At 40.1% G+C, this 14579-nt stretch overlaps 1 protein-coding gene across 1 annotated transcript in view; it reads left to right on the top strand.

The window, feature by feature from the left end:
* LOC108970108 overlaps positions 1–14579 on the top strand; it is a 150299-nt gene that overhangs the window by 97437 nt on the left and 38283 nt on the right. Inside the window, exons 2-4 of the mRNA XM_018935259.1 lie at positions 5532–5685; positions 5716–9173; positions 9800–10179. Coding sequence (XP_018790804.1) covers positions 5532–5685; positions 5716–9173; positions 9800–10179 — 3992 coding nt within the window. The remainder of the gene's footprint in view (positions 1–5531; positions 5686–5715; positions 9174–9799; positions 10180–14579) is intronic.

Below are 14579 nucleotides of genomic sequence, written 5' to 3'. Positions count from 1 at the left end.
AAGGTTGTTGTTGTTTTAAAGGTGTTAGATGGGTGGGGCTGGCTGGGCATGCAAAGAGGTGGTCAGTGTCATGCGGAGACTCGTTGCATGCAGGACATACATTAGGTATGTCAGAGTCTATTCTGGATAAGTAGGAGTTTAGCTTGCTACAATATCCRGAACGAAGTTGCGCAAGGGTCACTCGTGTTTCTCGCGGCAACTCGAGCTCCTCGTCTGCTATGTGTGGTGGTTTGACTCCTAGTACGCCATTCACGGCAAGGGAGTCGGTGAAGGTGTKGATGGCTCCACTGTGAATGGCGGTCAGTGCCTGTCGAAAGTCTGTTGCGTCCGAGGTCCTGTCGGGGTATTGTACGATATCGTCGACGTGGACAAGGAATTCTCTCTTGATGCTCCTAGGAGGCGGTTCCGCTCCAAGCAGATAATTGCAAGGATGATTTCTACGAAAGCATCCTAGTAGGAACTGCTTGGAGAGGAGTTCATTATGCTCCTTAACTCTGAGACATCAATAGGCATCCTGTCGTAGTCCGGAGTGCTGTATTCTGGCAGGTCTGGAGTTTCCTCATATGGGTGCCACTGCATCCAGACGACCATATGGGTGCTGCGTAGTGAAGGACCGGCCGGCCGATTGCCTTGTAAGTTGCCAACAACGTTTCTTTGTCTTTTCCCCATGTGCTGCCGGCAAGCGACTTGAGGATTTTATTGCGGCTCTTTACTTTGGCGATAATCGCGGTCGTATGAGGAGAGAAGGAGCATAGACTGTCGAAGGTGACACGTAAAATCTTAGGGTTATTGACAGTCGGAATTTTGACGCCGTCGACTGCAATATTAAGTTCCAGTCTATACTCCTTCSTCCAGTTCGTGAATATGGTCGCTGTGGATTTGGAGGGGAAAGTTGGAGGTTCCGTGCAGTGAGGAAAATGGAAAGATCGGTGAGGTAGTTGTTTATCTTCGAACACATGCCATTGATTCCATTGCCCGACGTCAATATCGTACAGTCATCTGCGTATGAGGTTATGGAAACCCCCTCTGGTGGTTGCGGGAGTTTCGAGATGTAGAAGTTAAACAGTARYGGGKAGAGGACACCACCCTGCGGAACCCCCTGTTTAATTCTTCTCAGTTTAGACGTTGCACCTCGAAATAATACGGATGACTGACGACCGTTCAGATAGTTCATGGTCCACCTCTTGAGCCCTTTCTCAATGTCCTGCAGTAGCGTTGTGTGGTTGACCGTGTCAAAAGCTTTTGACAGGTCCAAYGCTACGAGGATCGTTCTCTCACAGGGTGGTTTCTGGTTGAGACCACGAACTATCTGAGCGTTTATGACGTTAAGTGCTGTGGTGGTATTGTGCACTTTTCGGAATCCATGCTTAGATGGTGAGTGAAGGTTGGGAGTAACAAGGTCTCAAGTGTCTTCATTACTGGGGGGAGGAGAGTTATCGGTCGATTTGTTGATGACACCCTGAACCTCCTCATCGGTGAAAGTGAGTGGTGCGCCGTCGTTTGGCATTTTGCGCAGCCGTCGGTTAACACATGGTTTGGCTTTGTCTACCGAAGGGTGCAAAGTAAACTGCCGGCTAAAATGGCTCGCGCACTTCTTCGGGTCCGAACAGGCATGACCATTGAATTGAACTTCAACTCGGTCGTCGTGACTCTTCGGGTTAGACAAAGCTTTGACAGTAGCCCAAAGCTTACTCACACCGGTGGAGAGGTTGCAGGACTTCAGGTGCTCCATTTTGTCCGCTTATGATGGTTTACCATACGCCGAATCTCCAAATTGAGATCCCTTATTCGGGGATCTCCGGGATCGGCATTACGTAAGGTGTCGCGCTCATTAGCTAAAACGGCTGCTTCGGCTGGGAACCTGTGAAGGGTATTTAGCTTCGCTGCAACCGAACGTTAACGTTTTTTCTTGATTTTTTTTTGATATTTATTTTTTTAATTTTTTTTAAATTTTTTTTTTCTTTTTCATTACTATTATTTTTGTTTTATTGTTTTTTTTTTTTTAGCTTTTCTTGTTTCATTAATGCATTATTACAATTTTAATCATATTTCCATCACAAAGTCAACATAAAAGCTTAGCGAAGTTGCTGTTGTTGCTAACATTAAAAAAACGCAAAATCCCCCTTTAAGCAGCATAACAAAGCAAAACAACAACACGAATATAATGCCAAATAATAGCGAAAAGAAAATGTCATCAAAGATTAAATTTCAAATGGCAAAATTTGCGATTACCGTTACACGAAAAGGGATTAAATTTAATACAATGAACACAATACGAAATGAGTTTGAATGGGGAGTGAATGGATTTTATGCGATGCTGAGGAAATAGTTGCAGTTTCNTTTTTATTTTTTAATTTTTTTTTGTTTTATGTTTTTTGTTTTGCTCCAAAATCCGTGTTTTCCGGTATTATCAACATCAACTCAATCCGTCAAAAAACGTTTCGGTTGATGTGTTGTTGACCCTCATTGATTTTGTGGTATTAGCGATTTCAACTCTGGCAATGAGGTTAACAATTTCAAAAAAATTCCAGTTATCACCTAGCATTTGCGGTTTAATAGTTTTATGAATAGCAGAAACATTCCTGTATGTATAAATCTGTGATGATAGTTCTAGTTGTAACAAAACAGCTGTTCTTTTAACCAACAGCTACAAATTGCTTCCCAAACCAAAAATTTCTATGGAAACTCTGTTTTTTTCGTGTTTTAAACCCTTAAAACATTTCCTCTGTCTTTAAACACTTCCTCTTTGAACTTCAATTTAAATTCACACCTGGAAGCTGAGAAAAGTCCCCAGGCATACAAGTCTTATCATCCATAATGCAGCAGTCAATGTTTTTAAAGATATGAAGGTAGCTTGCTCTTTTGCCGGATTGTTCTTTTTTGGAATACTGCCTGGAACTTTCTGGAAGTTTTAGAACTCTAGTTTTTCCGCTATTGCTCTTTTCTTAACTACCGTCAGCGTTCTTAAAACCTTTCGTTCTATACTGTACGCTTTAACAACAAGCGACAGGGTATTCCTGGACATTTGCGTATCGAATTTTATTGAAACTTGACAGGATATTTTGTAAAGCCAGCTTCATGTGAAAAAAAATTAAATTTGAAATTTTAAATGATAATTCTAGGAGGGAAAAAGCTACAATCGTATAACTCACTACAGGGCGGTTGCTTTTGCAATATTACACCACTGCACGAAATGCAAAAGTTTAAAAATTTTTTTTTTTTATAATCTAGGATATAGATTTCTAACAGGTACTTAAAACAATGCAAAACATAAAACCGAATAAAGAGAAATAGCACATTTTGAGCATGTAATAAAACAACATTTATTATTAATAAGCAGCAGTACTTGAAAAATAATTAAGTTATGTACAAAAAATTAAAAATTTGTTTTCAATAATTCTGTTTAAAAAGATTTTTGATTTTTCATTGCGTATTTTGGTCTGGACATATAAATAACACAGGAGTCGGCTTCTGCGGAATATAAGAAAATTTACTGGAAATAATTTAAGTACTATTGACTTTAGTTACTCACAAGGTTTACTTTATAGTATGTCCACTATTTGCTAGGTATCGTCGGACAAACCAGATGGAGAAGAACCTGGCTTCGTTAAGAATCTCTAATTGGCGCCACATTACGGAAAGAAGAAACGCTGGCGCGCTGTTGTTAGTGCGGCTATAACCGCGTTAGCGTCGTTTAGGCCAGTAAAGAAGAAGAAGAAAGAAAACTGATTTGAATATTTATTTTAAAAGTGTGCTATTGCACTCTATAGGCTGTACTTATTTGGGGAGAAAACAAATATAAAAAAATAATTAGCTTGAAAAAAGAGCAGCAAAATTTAACTGGATTTTAAATGCGTATTCTAAACTTAGTATCGTCCACAAAACGCGATAATAAAGAAATGTCAGACGACCAAAATTAATTCGCATCGCGATACACATAAAAACAGTTAAGCATAGGGGTGGCAATAAAACGGTTTGGGGTTATTTCTCCTAATATGAAGGCGACCCTATTCATCTTATTAGTGATAAAATGGACAAATACAATTACAAAAACATACCGGAAGAAGTAACAGGTAAGGTAAGGAAGAAAATAATCGGTTTCATCATAAAATTATGGATTAGCCGAGACAATCACAACACCTGAAATCAATTGAAAATCTTTGGATAAACTTGATAAAGAGAATCGGGAAGCAAACCTTCAAACCGAGTTCAAAAAGTGATTGATAATCATAATAAACACCATGGTTTTTAATAAAATTCAATACATTTTTTACGTTTCTGTAAAAACGTTTTTATTTTCTATTAATAATAATATATAATTATACATACTCGTACTTAAATGACGACATGAATTTGAGATTTTTAACCGTATTATTATTAATTTACGTTATATAATATATGCCATTTGAATTGGCATTAATGTGTGGTTTTTTAATATATCAAATAAAAAATGTATAGAATTAAATGTCTCCTAATTATTTTTTTAAAAACTCGGTTATTTAAAAGAAAAATTAGTGGTACCTATTTTAAGTATATTTTAACAGGTTTTTTTTGTGAGTTTTATTTGAAAAGAAGAATTTGTTAAATAAAAATTATAATAATGTACATTTACAAACTTTAATATATTTAATTAATTGGCATTTCGGTATTAAAAAATTTTTGATTTTCTTGATTCCAAAGCCGATCTCCAGGAGCTGCTCCGAAAAAATTGTCTGGTTGTTTAAAATTATCTGAAATTGAAAATACAAAAGAAAAAAATATTTAAAGTAAATACAGGATATTTTCAAATATACATTCATATGTACATTCCATACATAGGCAAAATAAAATTCATGTTTTTGAAAATCACAAATGAATATAACATCAAAGGAAGCCGCCTTTAAAATTTTACTATTTCGTAAACTCGAAAATAAAATACTATTATCATTAAAATACATTTCCTTAATAGAGACGGCATTCAAAAGAGTGATTAAGACATTTATCAGACTAGGTATTGAAGGGTTTGCTCAAGTTATTTAGCTCTCCACACATTTTCAGTGCTCCGTGTAGTGTTAAGCAGACAAGTTAAATAATTTTTGTGTTTGTTGTTAAAAAAAAGACGGTTTTCTAGGTAAATACTTACCATATGTAATTAAAGGTTATTTTTCGCTGGCAATGATGTTGTTTCTATCAATTTTATCAAGACAATTTAAAATTGGCGCTGTGTCATTTGTGTAAGTGTTTGAAAAATTAAAATAATTCAAGACATGTCTAATGTCAGTGACACTACTATAATGCCCAATGATTTGTGTAGTTGTTAGTCACAATTTTTTCAATAAAAATATGAAGTTGCCTCTGGTATGATGCCTATAATTTTTTTTTAATTATTGCTTTAACTTGCGGTATCCAATATGTACCATATACATATGTATGTTCTTTTGTTCTTATTAAATTTTAATCCGTTTTTTATCTACTATTTGCATTAATTATATTTATTCCTTACAAATAAATCTAATAATCGGTTGGTTTTCATCCCAATTTTGATTCTACAGGCCAATCGATGGGTCGCAGTCGTACACGAAGGGCGGCGGCGCACTTGGTCAGCAATCTACTCACTCGGCCGCAACAGCAGCAGCAGTCGCTGCCGCCGCCCAGCAACAACTACATCAGCAAATGCATCAAATGCATCAGCAACATCAACAGCAGCAGCAGCAACAGCAGCAGCAACAGCAACAACAACAGCAGCAGCAAGCTGCTCAGCAGCACCAGCAGCACCAGCAGCAGCAAGCCGCTCAGCAACAACAGCAGCAGCATCATCTCCACCATCATCAGCAGCAACAGCAACAGCAGACCGCCCGTTCTGCAGCTAGTCCTCTATCACCACCACGACCCGGTCCAGGCTCAGCGGCCGCCGCCAACACGTACGCCAAGTTTGCGGAACTCAGTGCAGTGCGGGAAGCGCCGCATCCCTATATCCAGCAAACTTCGTATGGTATTGGTCCACCAGGCGCTCAATATCGTGACAACCCCTACACGCGAATACCTCAGATGGCACCCGATTTTCAACGAGCAGCAGCAGTTGCCGCAGCGGGTGGTAGCGCGCAAGTGCCCACCAGCGTTGTGCAAGTACCGGGAGTTGGACTACAGCCACCACCACCTAGTGTTGGCAGTGGATCCCACCTTGAAGCTTTACATTTCGCGCATCAACAGCCATCTTCAGGACAACAAGCGGTCAATGCAGCGCATGTTCTCAGCGGTGCGAACGTTGGAGGCGGAGGCGGTAATGCAGCATCGCCTCTAAATGCAAACAACGCAGCAGGCAATGCTAACTTAATACGCCAGCGAATAATACTGCCAGCGCATCACTATTCCAGTGAATATCTGGCGAACGCTAATGCTGTAGCGGCAGCGAATGCGCGCAGCCAGCAGCAACATCAACAACAGCAGCAGCAACAACAACATCAACAGTTGCCACAGGCTCCACCCGATCCGGGGGGACAGCCTTACAAGAAAATGCGACTGACAGAAACGACGGCAAATACAGTCAGCAACTCAAACCACCTGCCACCCAAAGTAATGAATGCCGCGCAACCACAGCCACGTCAGACATCACCATCTGCTGCATCGCTGGCGGTCGCGCAACAGCAACATCAGCACCAACAGCAGCAACAACAACAGCAGAAGATCATAGCTGGAGGTAATTTTCGTAACAGTGCATCACAAATATTGCACCAGTCCCTTCCACATTCGCATTTGACCGTAGTTTCAAGCAGCCACGTGGTTAATACCCAGCCACCCCCCTCAGCGATGCAACAGTTGAAAGTGGATACCCAACCACCAATGTTAACATCAGCGGGTACACCACCTACTAATCGCAGTATTACAAGTACAGTGATGGGTGGAAGCAGTGGTATGGGAGGAGTTGGCATTGGCGGTAGTGTCAGCGTCTTAAATGCTCCGCCAAACGAATCCTTTTTGATAGCAAGTAGTGGCACAGTTGCACCTCCCGTGAAATCTTCGTCCTCATCTGAGGGATACCATCCGCAAGTTGAAGCCATCTCACCCACACTGCCAAACGACAACGTCGAGGAGCGTGGCAGCGCCGTCACGGAGGATCTGCTAACGCAAATACAGAAGGTGGACGCAGATATACAGAGTGCAGAAAATACGATGGAGACGTTGCGTAAGCAGGAAAAAGGCCTCAATGACAAGGTCATACTGAGCAAACAAAAGCGTGAGCAGGAAATACTTGCTGCTGAGAACGATGATGCAGTAAAAATGGAGCATACCTGGAGATTGCAAACATTAGCGCAAAAAATATACGAGGCGAACCGTAAAACGGCGGCCGCGCAACATTCCATACTCAACCATTGCGGTAACCGCATCACATTGCCGTTGTATAATCAGCCGTTGGATGTAGAGCTACTGACGACGTTAATTAAACGGCATCAAACGATAGTGCGCACGCCATTGTTGGAGCACATATGTAAACTGAAACATGAACGTTGGGAGCACAACAGCGGGTTGGTGGAAACATATGCGCAAATGTCCAGTGAATGGCAAAAGCGCGTCGAAAAGTCGGAAGGCAGTGCGAAGCGAAAGGCACGGGAGGCTAAGAATCGCGAGTTCTTTGAGAAAGTCTTCACGGAGCTGCGTAAGCAACGGGAGGACAAGGAGCGCTTCAATCGCGTTGGTTCACGTATCAAATCTGAGGCCGACTTGGAGGAAATCATGGACGGTCTGCAAGAGCAGGCCATGGAGGATAAAAAGATGCGTTCATATGCCGTCATACCACCACTGATGTTTGATGCTCGCCAACGTCGTTGCATCTACCACAATGAAAACGGCTTTATTGAGGATATGGTTGCGGTTCATAAAGAGCGACAGACACTGAATGTGTGGACCGCAGGCGAAAAAGAGATTTTTAAAGAAAAATTCTTACAGCATCCGAAGAATTTTGGCGCCATAGCGGCCAGTTTGGATCGCAAGTCGGCACAGGATTGCGTACGCTACTACTACCTCAGTAAGAAAACGGAGAATTACAAGCAACTACTGCGTAAGTCACGGCAACGTACGCGATCGTCACGAAACCCGCAAAAGGCACAACAGCAACAGACACAGTGCATTATTGATTCACTGACGACAGGCGTAACAACTCGGTTGCAACGTGAACAGCAACAGAAGACAGGCGGGCGTTCTGCTGCAGCGGAGCGAGAACGCGTTGAACGAGCAGAGCGTGCCGCGGAACGCGCAGCAGCGGATGCGGCAAAAGCTGCAGCAACTGCTCACGCAAAGTCCACTAATAAGGGAGACAATGGTAACAATGCTACTGCGGCAGCATCCGAAACCACCATCGTCGCAGACTCGACTGAAGTAGCCAAAGGCAAGGCGAACGCTACATCCACTGCAGCTCAAAAATCTAACAACACGTCCAATAACAGCAACAGCATAACTGTTACTACTGCCACGACAACGGCGTCTACAAAAGCTGGTGAGGTTGAAAAAGCTTCTGAAAGCTCAGCAGCTGGTCAACATGCAATAACCGCAACGACAGATGACGCACAGAGTGGCACTGCGGCGAAAGCGAAAAGCGACGACACGAATGCCAGCGAAGCAAATTCAAAAAGTACAATTTCAACATCGACGCTAGCTACCACAGCCACCAATGCAACAAGCAATGCCTCAAATGTGGATGAAAATAGTAGAAAGTCGCTAGCAGCTTTCGTACCAATTGCGGCGAATAGCGAAATGGATGTGGATAGTAAAAAACTGATGGACGAAAAGAGTGTCGTTGTTCGCACCAGTGGTAGTGGTACTAATGTTCCACCAGCGGACACGAACACCTTCAGCGTCACAAATGTCGTGCCTGGCATGATACATCATCCGCCTTGTGTCGTTCCGAATGGTATCAAAACTATTTATGCTACCACAATGGCTCAGGCGGTGGCTGCAGCTAGCGCCAATGAAGATGTCAAAATGATTGCTGTGGCCGATAAGATCGGCGCAGCGGCAACAGAAGCAACGGTCGCGGCTGTAAACACCTTAGATGCTGCCAGCGGTATTAAGGTGAGCGCTGGCAATAGTGTGGCCACGCCCACTACCTCAACAACCGCTGGAAATTTTCTCGGGCAAAAACTCAAAGCGGCGCAAGTGGAAGGCGTTGGTGCCGGTAATGATGTCAACTCAGATGTTAGGTGAGTATCAACTAAAATAAGTACCCATTGAAATATTTTCTATTATAATTTGCAAAAAAGGTAGGTAATGGTCATTAAGGTTAGACTAGGGTGAAAAGAAAAGGCAGATCTTCTATATATAACGTATATATGATAATGTTCTTCAAAAATCTTATTAAGCTACAATATTTATTTAGCGATTCACCTTCTTAAGTCCACAACTACGAGTTGTTTTAACTCTCTTTTCAAAAATTATTATTATTATTATAATTTAAGGAACAAGGTTTAATATTTGGAACTTATCGTTGAAAACAATTCATATCTAACAGCTAAACTTTCCAAGAATAATTTTTTATGAAGATATACAAAAGTCAATTTAAGTAATTTAAAATATTTCAAGTTGAGATTTTAGTGCCTTGAATTCTTCTTGACTTCGCTGCTTTGTTAAAGTTTAAAAGGTCCACAAAAAGTATTTCATGTGAGATTAAGATATATGTAGACATCAAGAGAAATTGCAATCATAATTCCGTTTTCGACATGATCATATTATTGATATCACCGAAATCGGGACTTAATCTGTTTTTTTGCAGATATGTGTAATGCACGATTTCTAAAAAATTACTAATATTCCTCTCTTTTCATCACAGTGATCCAAAACGGAAGCGTCTCGACGTCACGACGAACGTAGATGGCTCCACCATAAATTCCTCCTCCTCCTCCACAACTACAAAAAGCAACAGTAACAACACTTCCTCCTCCTCCACACTAACCAACTCCACTACGAATCTACACACTCTTAGCGGTAATCCTGCAAATAACAATAACAATTCTATGGATGTTTTAACTGGAGCTGGCTTGGTGATATCCACACCACTCGTCGATGTTTCGCTCACAACAACATTGACTACGAATGTTGTGGCGACGCCGGCTTCCAATGGCAGCGGTGTGACCCTCAACACCACACCGGTAACTGCAACATCAATAACGTTTACAACGACTGAAGGCAACAATGCCATCGACGGCAAAGGTAAGTGGCACAGAAAAGTTGACATATTTATCCTTATACTTTGCTATTTTTAATAGTAAAGAACGTGAGCGAAATGAGAAAAGTTGATATCGTGATTTTTTGTAATTAATAGAATTAACAGTAAAGTACGTTAAAATGTGTTGGTATTAATACAAATGTAATGCAAAATACCTTAAAACGATTGAATGGATGCAAAACCGCAGCAGCTATATTGCCAAAAGTGAATATTTAAGAAGCTTCAGAAAGCAGCGCATGGTTAAAAGGTAAATTTGCCGAAGACACAGTGCAGCAAAAGGACAAGCAGCAAACTGCTGGAAGGGTGTGCTGTGATAAAGCAGCGCTTTGTAACGACACACGAGTTTGTATGCATGTGTGCATGCTCATGTTTGTCAATCGCATATACATAGTATGTATGCATATGCTTATATACCAGAAAGTTAAATCAACTAGTTATGAATTATGGTACTTTTCGACTAGTATAAATCACAATCGGAACTAGATAGTCGACTGTCTTGCTTCCATACAAGCAACTGACATTTTGTACGTGTTGATGTTTAAGAAAATCATTGCCTAACTACGTTTGAAATATGGCCAGTCATACCATAATTGTCGAAATTTAGATGAAGAGGGTCCATTACAAAGTAATTGAATAATTGATATAGTCCGCTGATTTTTTCTTAACTTAAAAAACTCAAAACAAAAATTTCTAGTCCTGAATTGGCATACATACATATGTATGTAACTAGTTTACTGCTTCATTGCGGGGTGCAGGTAAGTTTGTCTGCTTGTGAGTGGTCGTGCTTTTGTGTGACGAACTTAAACAAAATTTTTAATTAAAAAGACACTTTTTGACATCAATCCAACCGATCAGTCTCATTACCCACTCTCGCATACGGCAGCTTTTCTCTCTACCTCGACCGCAATGTACGAAGGCTAATGGCCTTTTGTTGACCTGCTCCCACTCCCACACACACAGTCAGACACACGTGTTTGTATTAACCGAGAATTTATTCTCTTTTTACATTTTCTTGCCGCTCAATAATGTGGTCTTATTTTGTTGGATTGTGCTTTGATCGCCGCTGATTTACTTACACATGTACAAATATATACATACATATGCATATGTATGAAAGTGCTCATGCATAACTTTGTTCTTTGGCTTAAAATTTTAAAGAATACTAATATATGATGCACACTTAAATAAAAACAAATGACAATTTGTTTTTCTTTTGTTTTCAAATGCTGCACCTAAAAACTCTTAAGGTAGAACTACATATAAAGTAGAGATGAATACCTCAGAGCCGCTGATACTATTAAAGAATCGAAAGACAGTTTTATAAGCTTCACTTCATAGCATAATTTCCATTAGTTTTTCCATTCGAAACTATTACCATTGCTCCTTTTTTGCCCTGAAAGGTAATATTAAGTTGGCCCTTAAAATAGCACCGTGACGAGTTGAGTCGATTTAACCGTGCCCACCTGTTTGTATATACACGAACTAAACTTTCAGTTTTTGAGATATCGATCTGAATCTTGCACACGTCCTTTTCTCGAAAAGCAGGCGGAACTATAAGCTGTCATACAAATTAAACGATCAAATAAATGCCATTGTACGGAAAACTGTTTTATTTTACGAGATATCTGCACGAAATTCGGCTTGGATTATTCACCAAGACAAAAGTACAATCTCCAAAGAAATTGTGCAGTTCGGCACACAGTAACATGCTAGGTTGTCAAAAAAGTCTTGCGGTATTTTCGCTAGTTGGCGCTGAGAGCGCGTAGTTCTAGTTTTATTCGTCGCATCGGGTCATGCTATACCTTTTTGGAAAGCACATTTCACGCGCTAACACGTGTTTGATTGATTGTCGTTTCTTTTAAGTCGTTCGTAAGTTATAGCGGCGCAAACGGTAAAGGTAAAAATGCATCTCATGCCGCCAATAAAATTTATGCAGTTTATGGACCCGATACAGTTCCCATTTCCACCGCATAACGATGGTTTCAACGTTTTCGTTCTGGTGTAGAGGTGGTCGAAGTTGCGCCACGCTCCGGAAGGCCTGTCGTCGAAAATTGCGATAAAATCGCTAAATTGTTCGAAAGAGACCGGCATAGTAGCAGCCGTAGCATCGGTCAAGAGCTGGGCATGAGTCATCAAAAAAAATTTTATGAACAATTGAAAATTCAATAAAAATACCTCAGGAAATACGGCAAGACTTTTTGACAATCTATTTTACATAGATGCGATACAAATTGACCGATCGAAATCAGGATACTGGTCTTTTATTATACCCTTTTTTGTTATGAAAAAATGCATCAGTGTAGGGTACTCTGGCTACGGTTATGACGAAGTTAACGTTGTTTCTTGTTATTCGTTTTGGCTGCGACTGTGATTCTCTTCGGTTATATTCAGGGGTGTGGTGGAATCCAAGACAGAATTGCTTACCGCAATTGCAAACCAATTCTGACTTTCAATGGTGTCACAAAATATGTCTGGATTTACGTCTTTTCGAACATACGCAAAACCAATATTCGAATCAGCTATCAGCAATGTAACAAACCTTGCAAATGAATACATTTGGAAGCAATCCTATTAAAGTTTTCAATGAGTTCCGAATTAATGAGATATTTTAAGAGATAACATTTGTTGAATTAATAAAGACATATGCTTTTAGATATTAAATTACGTTTATTACGTTTTGTAAATCTTAATATCTTTAAATATCCATATTTTTCACAAAAACTCAATAATTAAAACATTTCGTGTTTTAAACTTATGTTTTCCCCTATACAAATAAAGATAAATTAATTCGAAATAGTAAAATAAGTTGATTTCTTAACTTACATTTCAAATCTGTGAGTGACTATCTTCTTGCTTTGTTTCTGATAACAAAACCAATAAAATTGGTTTCCATGACACCCAAAACCGATAAAAATTCTGTTTCGAATATCAAACGAATAATATCTGATTTCATGACATCTACTACTGTTGTTGTTGTTGTAACGGCAGAATTCTGCCGAGTTGACAGTCCTTGGCCGGATAAAAATCCGGGTCCGTTCCGGTTTTCGTAGACCCGACTGTCGTGGGAACGGCATCACATCTACTACTCTTTTTGGTCGGTTTCAATTCTGATTCCGATAACTATCAGATTCCACCACACCACTGATTATTTTCATATTTTTTAACAACTTAATTTTTTCACCTGTTCATCGTTTTTTAAGTTTATCCGTTCAGGTTCATTTATCATTGACTATCCTTGAAATGTTAGTGCTGCTTTAGATCCTATCCCTATGTACACATGTATGTATGTAAATGCTGTCATATCTTTCTCACCCTTGACATCGTGCTCAGCGTGTCCACCGGCTCTTGCTTTTATTCAATTTATCCATTAACACATATGAACATCCTCATGTACAATGCATTCGCTTATTCGCATATTCACATATGCATATATGTGTGTGCGGTTTTGGTCGTAGGTAAGTGTAAGCTGAAAAAAGCATAGTGTCAAACCCTTTCGTATACACACTGACTCACATGCAAATATATATATGTGTATATACATATATATGTAGGTGTAAATATCCATTTGTATATGCGTATGTGTATATATAAATTACCAATTAGCTCACTTTCCCTACTTGTAGCAGCAGGTGAAAAAAGTATGACAAACTTTTATATATTTGTAAAAGGGAAGCAAAAAGTTCGCCCCCTTCTGTATTTCCCATATGCCCCTTGGTAGAGCTGCCGCCTAGAGGCAATACCGGAAACAGTGAATTTAAATTGCCTCTTTAAATAAAAAAATAAATGCACAACTGAAGGTACCGCGGTAACAGCGCGCGAAAAAACGCAACATACTTTCAGGCGCATCATCCCCCTCAAAAAATATTGCGCATGCCAGCTGGCAAAACTGTTTTAATTAACAGATTCTACTTTAGCGCAACGACAGCAAAAAGATAAAATGCAGTAGCAATCGGAAAGCACGTCAAGTTTAATTGCTGTCGCCTGCAACATTTTGTCACACTCGCGCTGTTTCTAATACTGTTTGTATTGCAGCAAAACGCCGACGCACTGATTTTTTATAATAACAGTTTTTGCCCTGACACTGGCACTAAGCAAAGTGGGATTCTCACTGTGGCCCGTTAGAATTTTTTGATCAATTTTGCACTTTATTTGCATGCCTTGCTGTGCTCGTTAAAAATGTATTCGTTGGCCCAAAATGCTGCTCCCCTCTTCTCACGTTCCGCCTTACCTTACAAACGGCAGCATATTGCCGCGTTTGGACGCCAAAATGCACAAACCTTAATCTGTATACTTGAAAAAAAGTGCTTTTTTTTGTAAAATTTTATTTTTTACCAGCGCAATACTTACATAATTATTCAGCGTTTGTTTTTTTTTTTGTTGTGTC

The sequence above is a fragment of the Bactrocera latifrons genome, unplaced genomic scaffold (genome assembly GCF_001853355.1).
Source record: "Bactrocera latifrons isolate USDA-ARS-PBARC rearing strain unplaced genomic scaffold, ASM185335v1 scaffold_281, whole genome shotgun sequence".
NCBI lineage: Eukaryota > Metazoa > Arthropoda > Insecta > Diptera > Tephritidae > Bactrocera > Bactrocera latifrons.
This window is presented reverse-complemented; position numbering and strand designations above follow the sequence as displayed.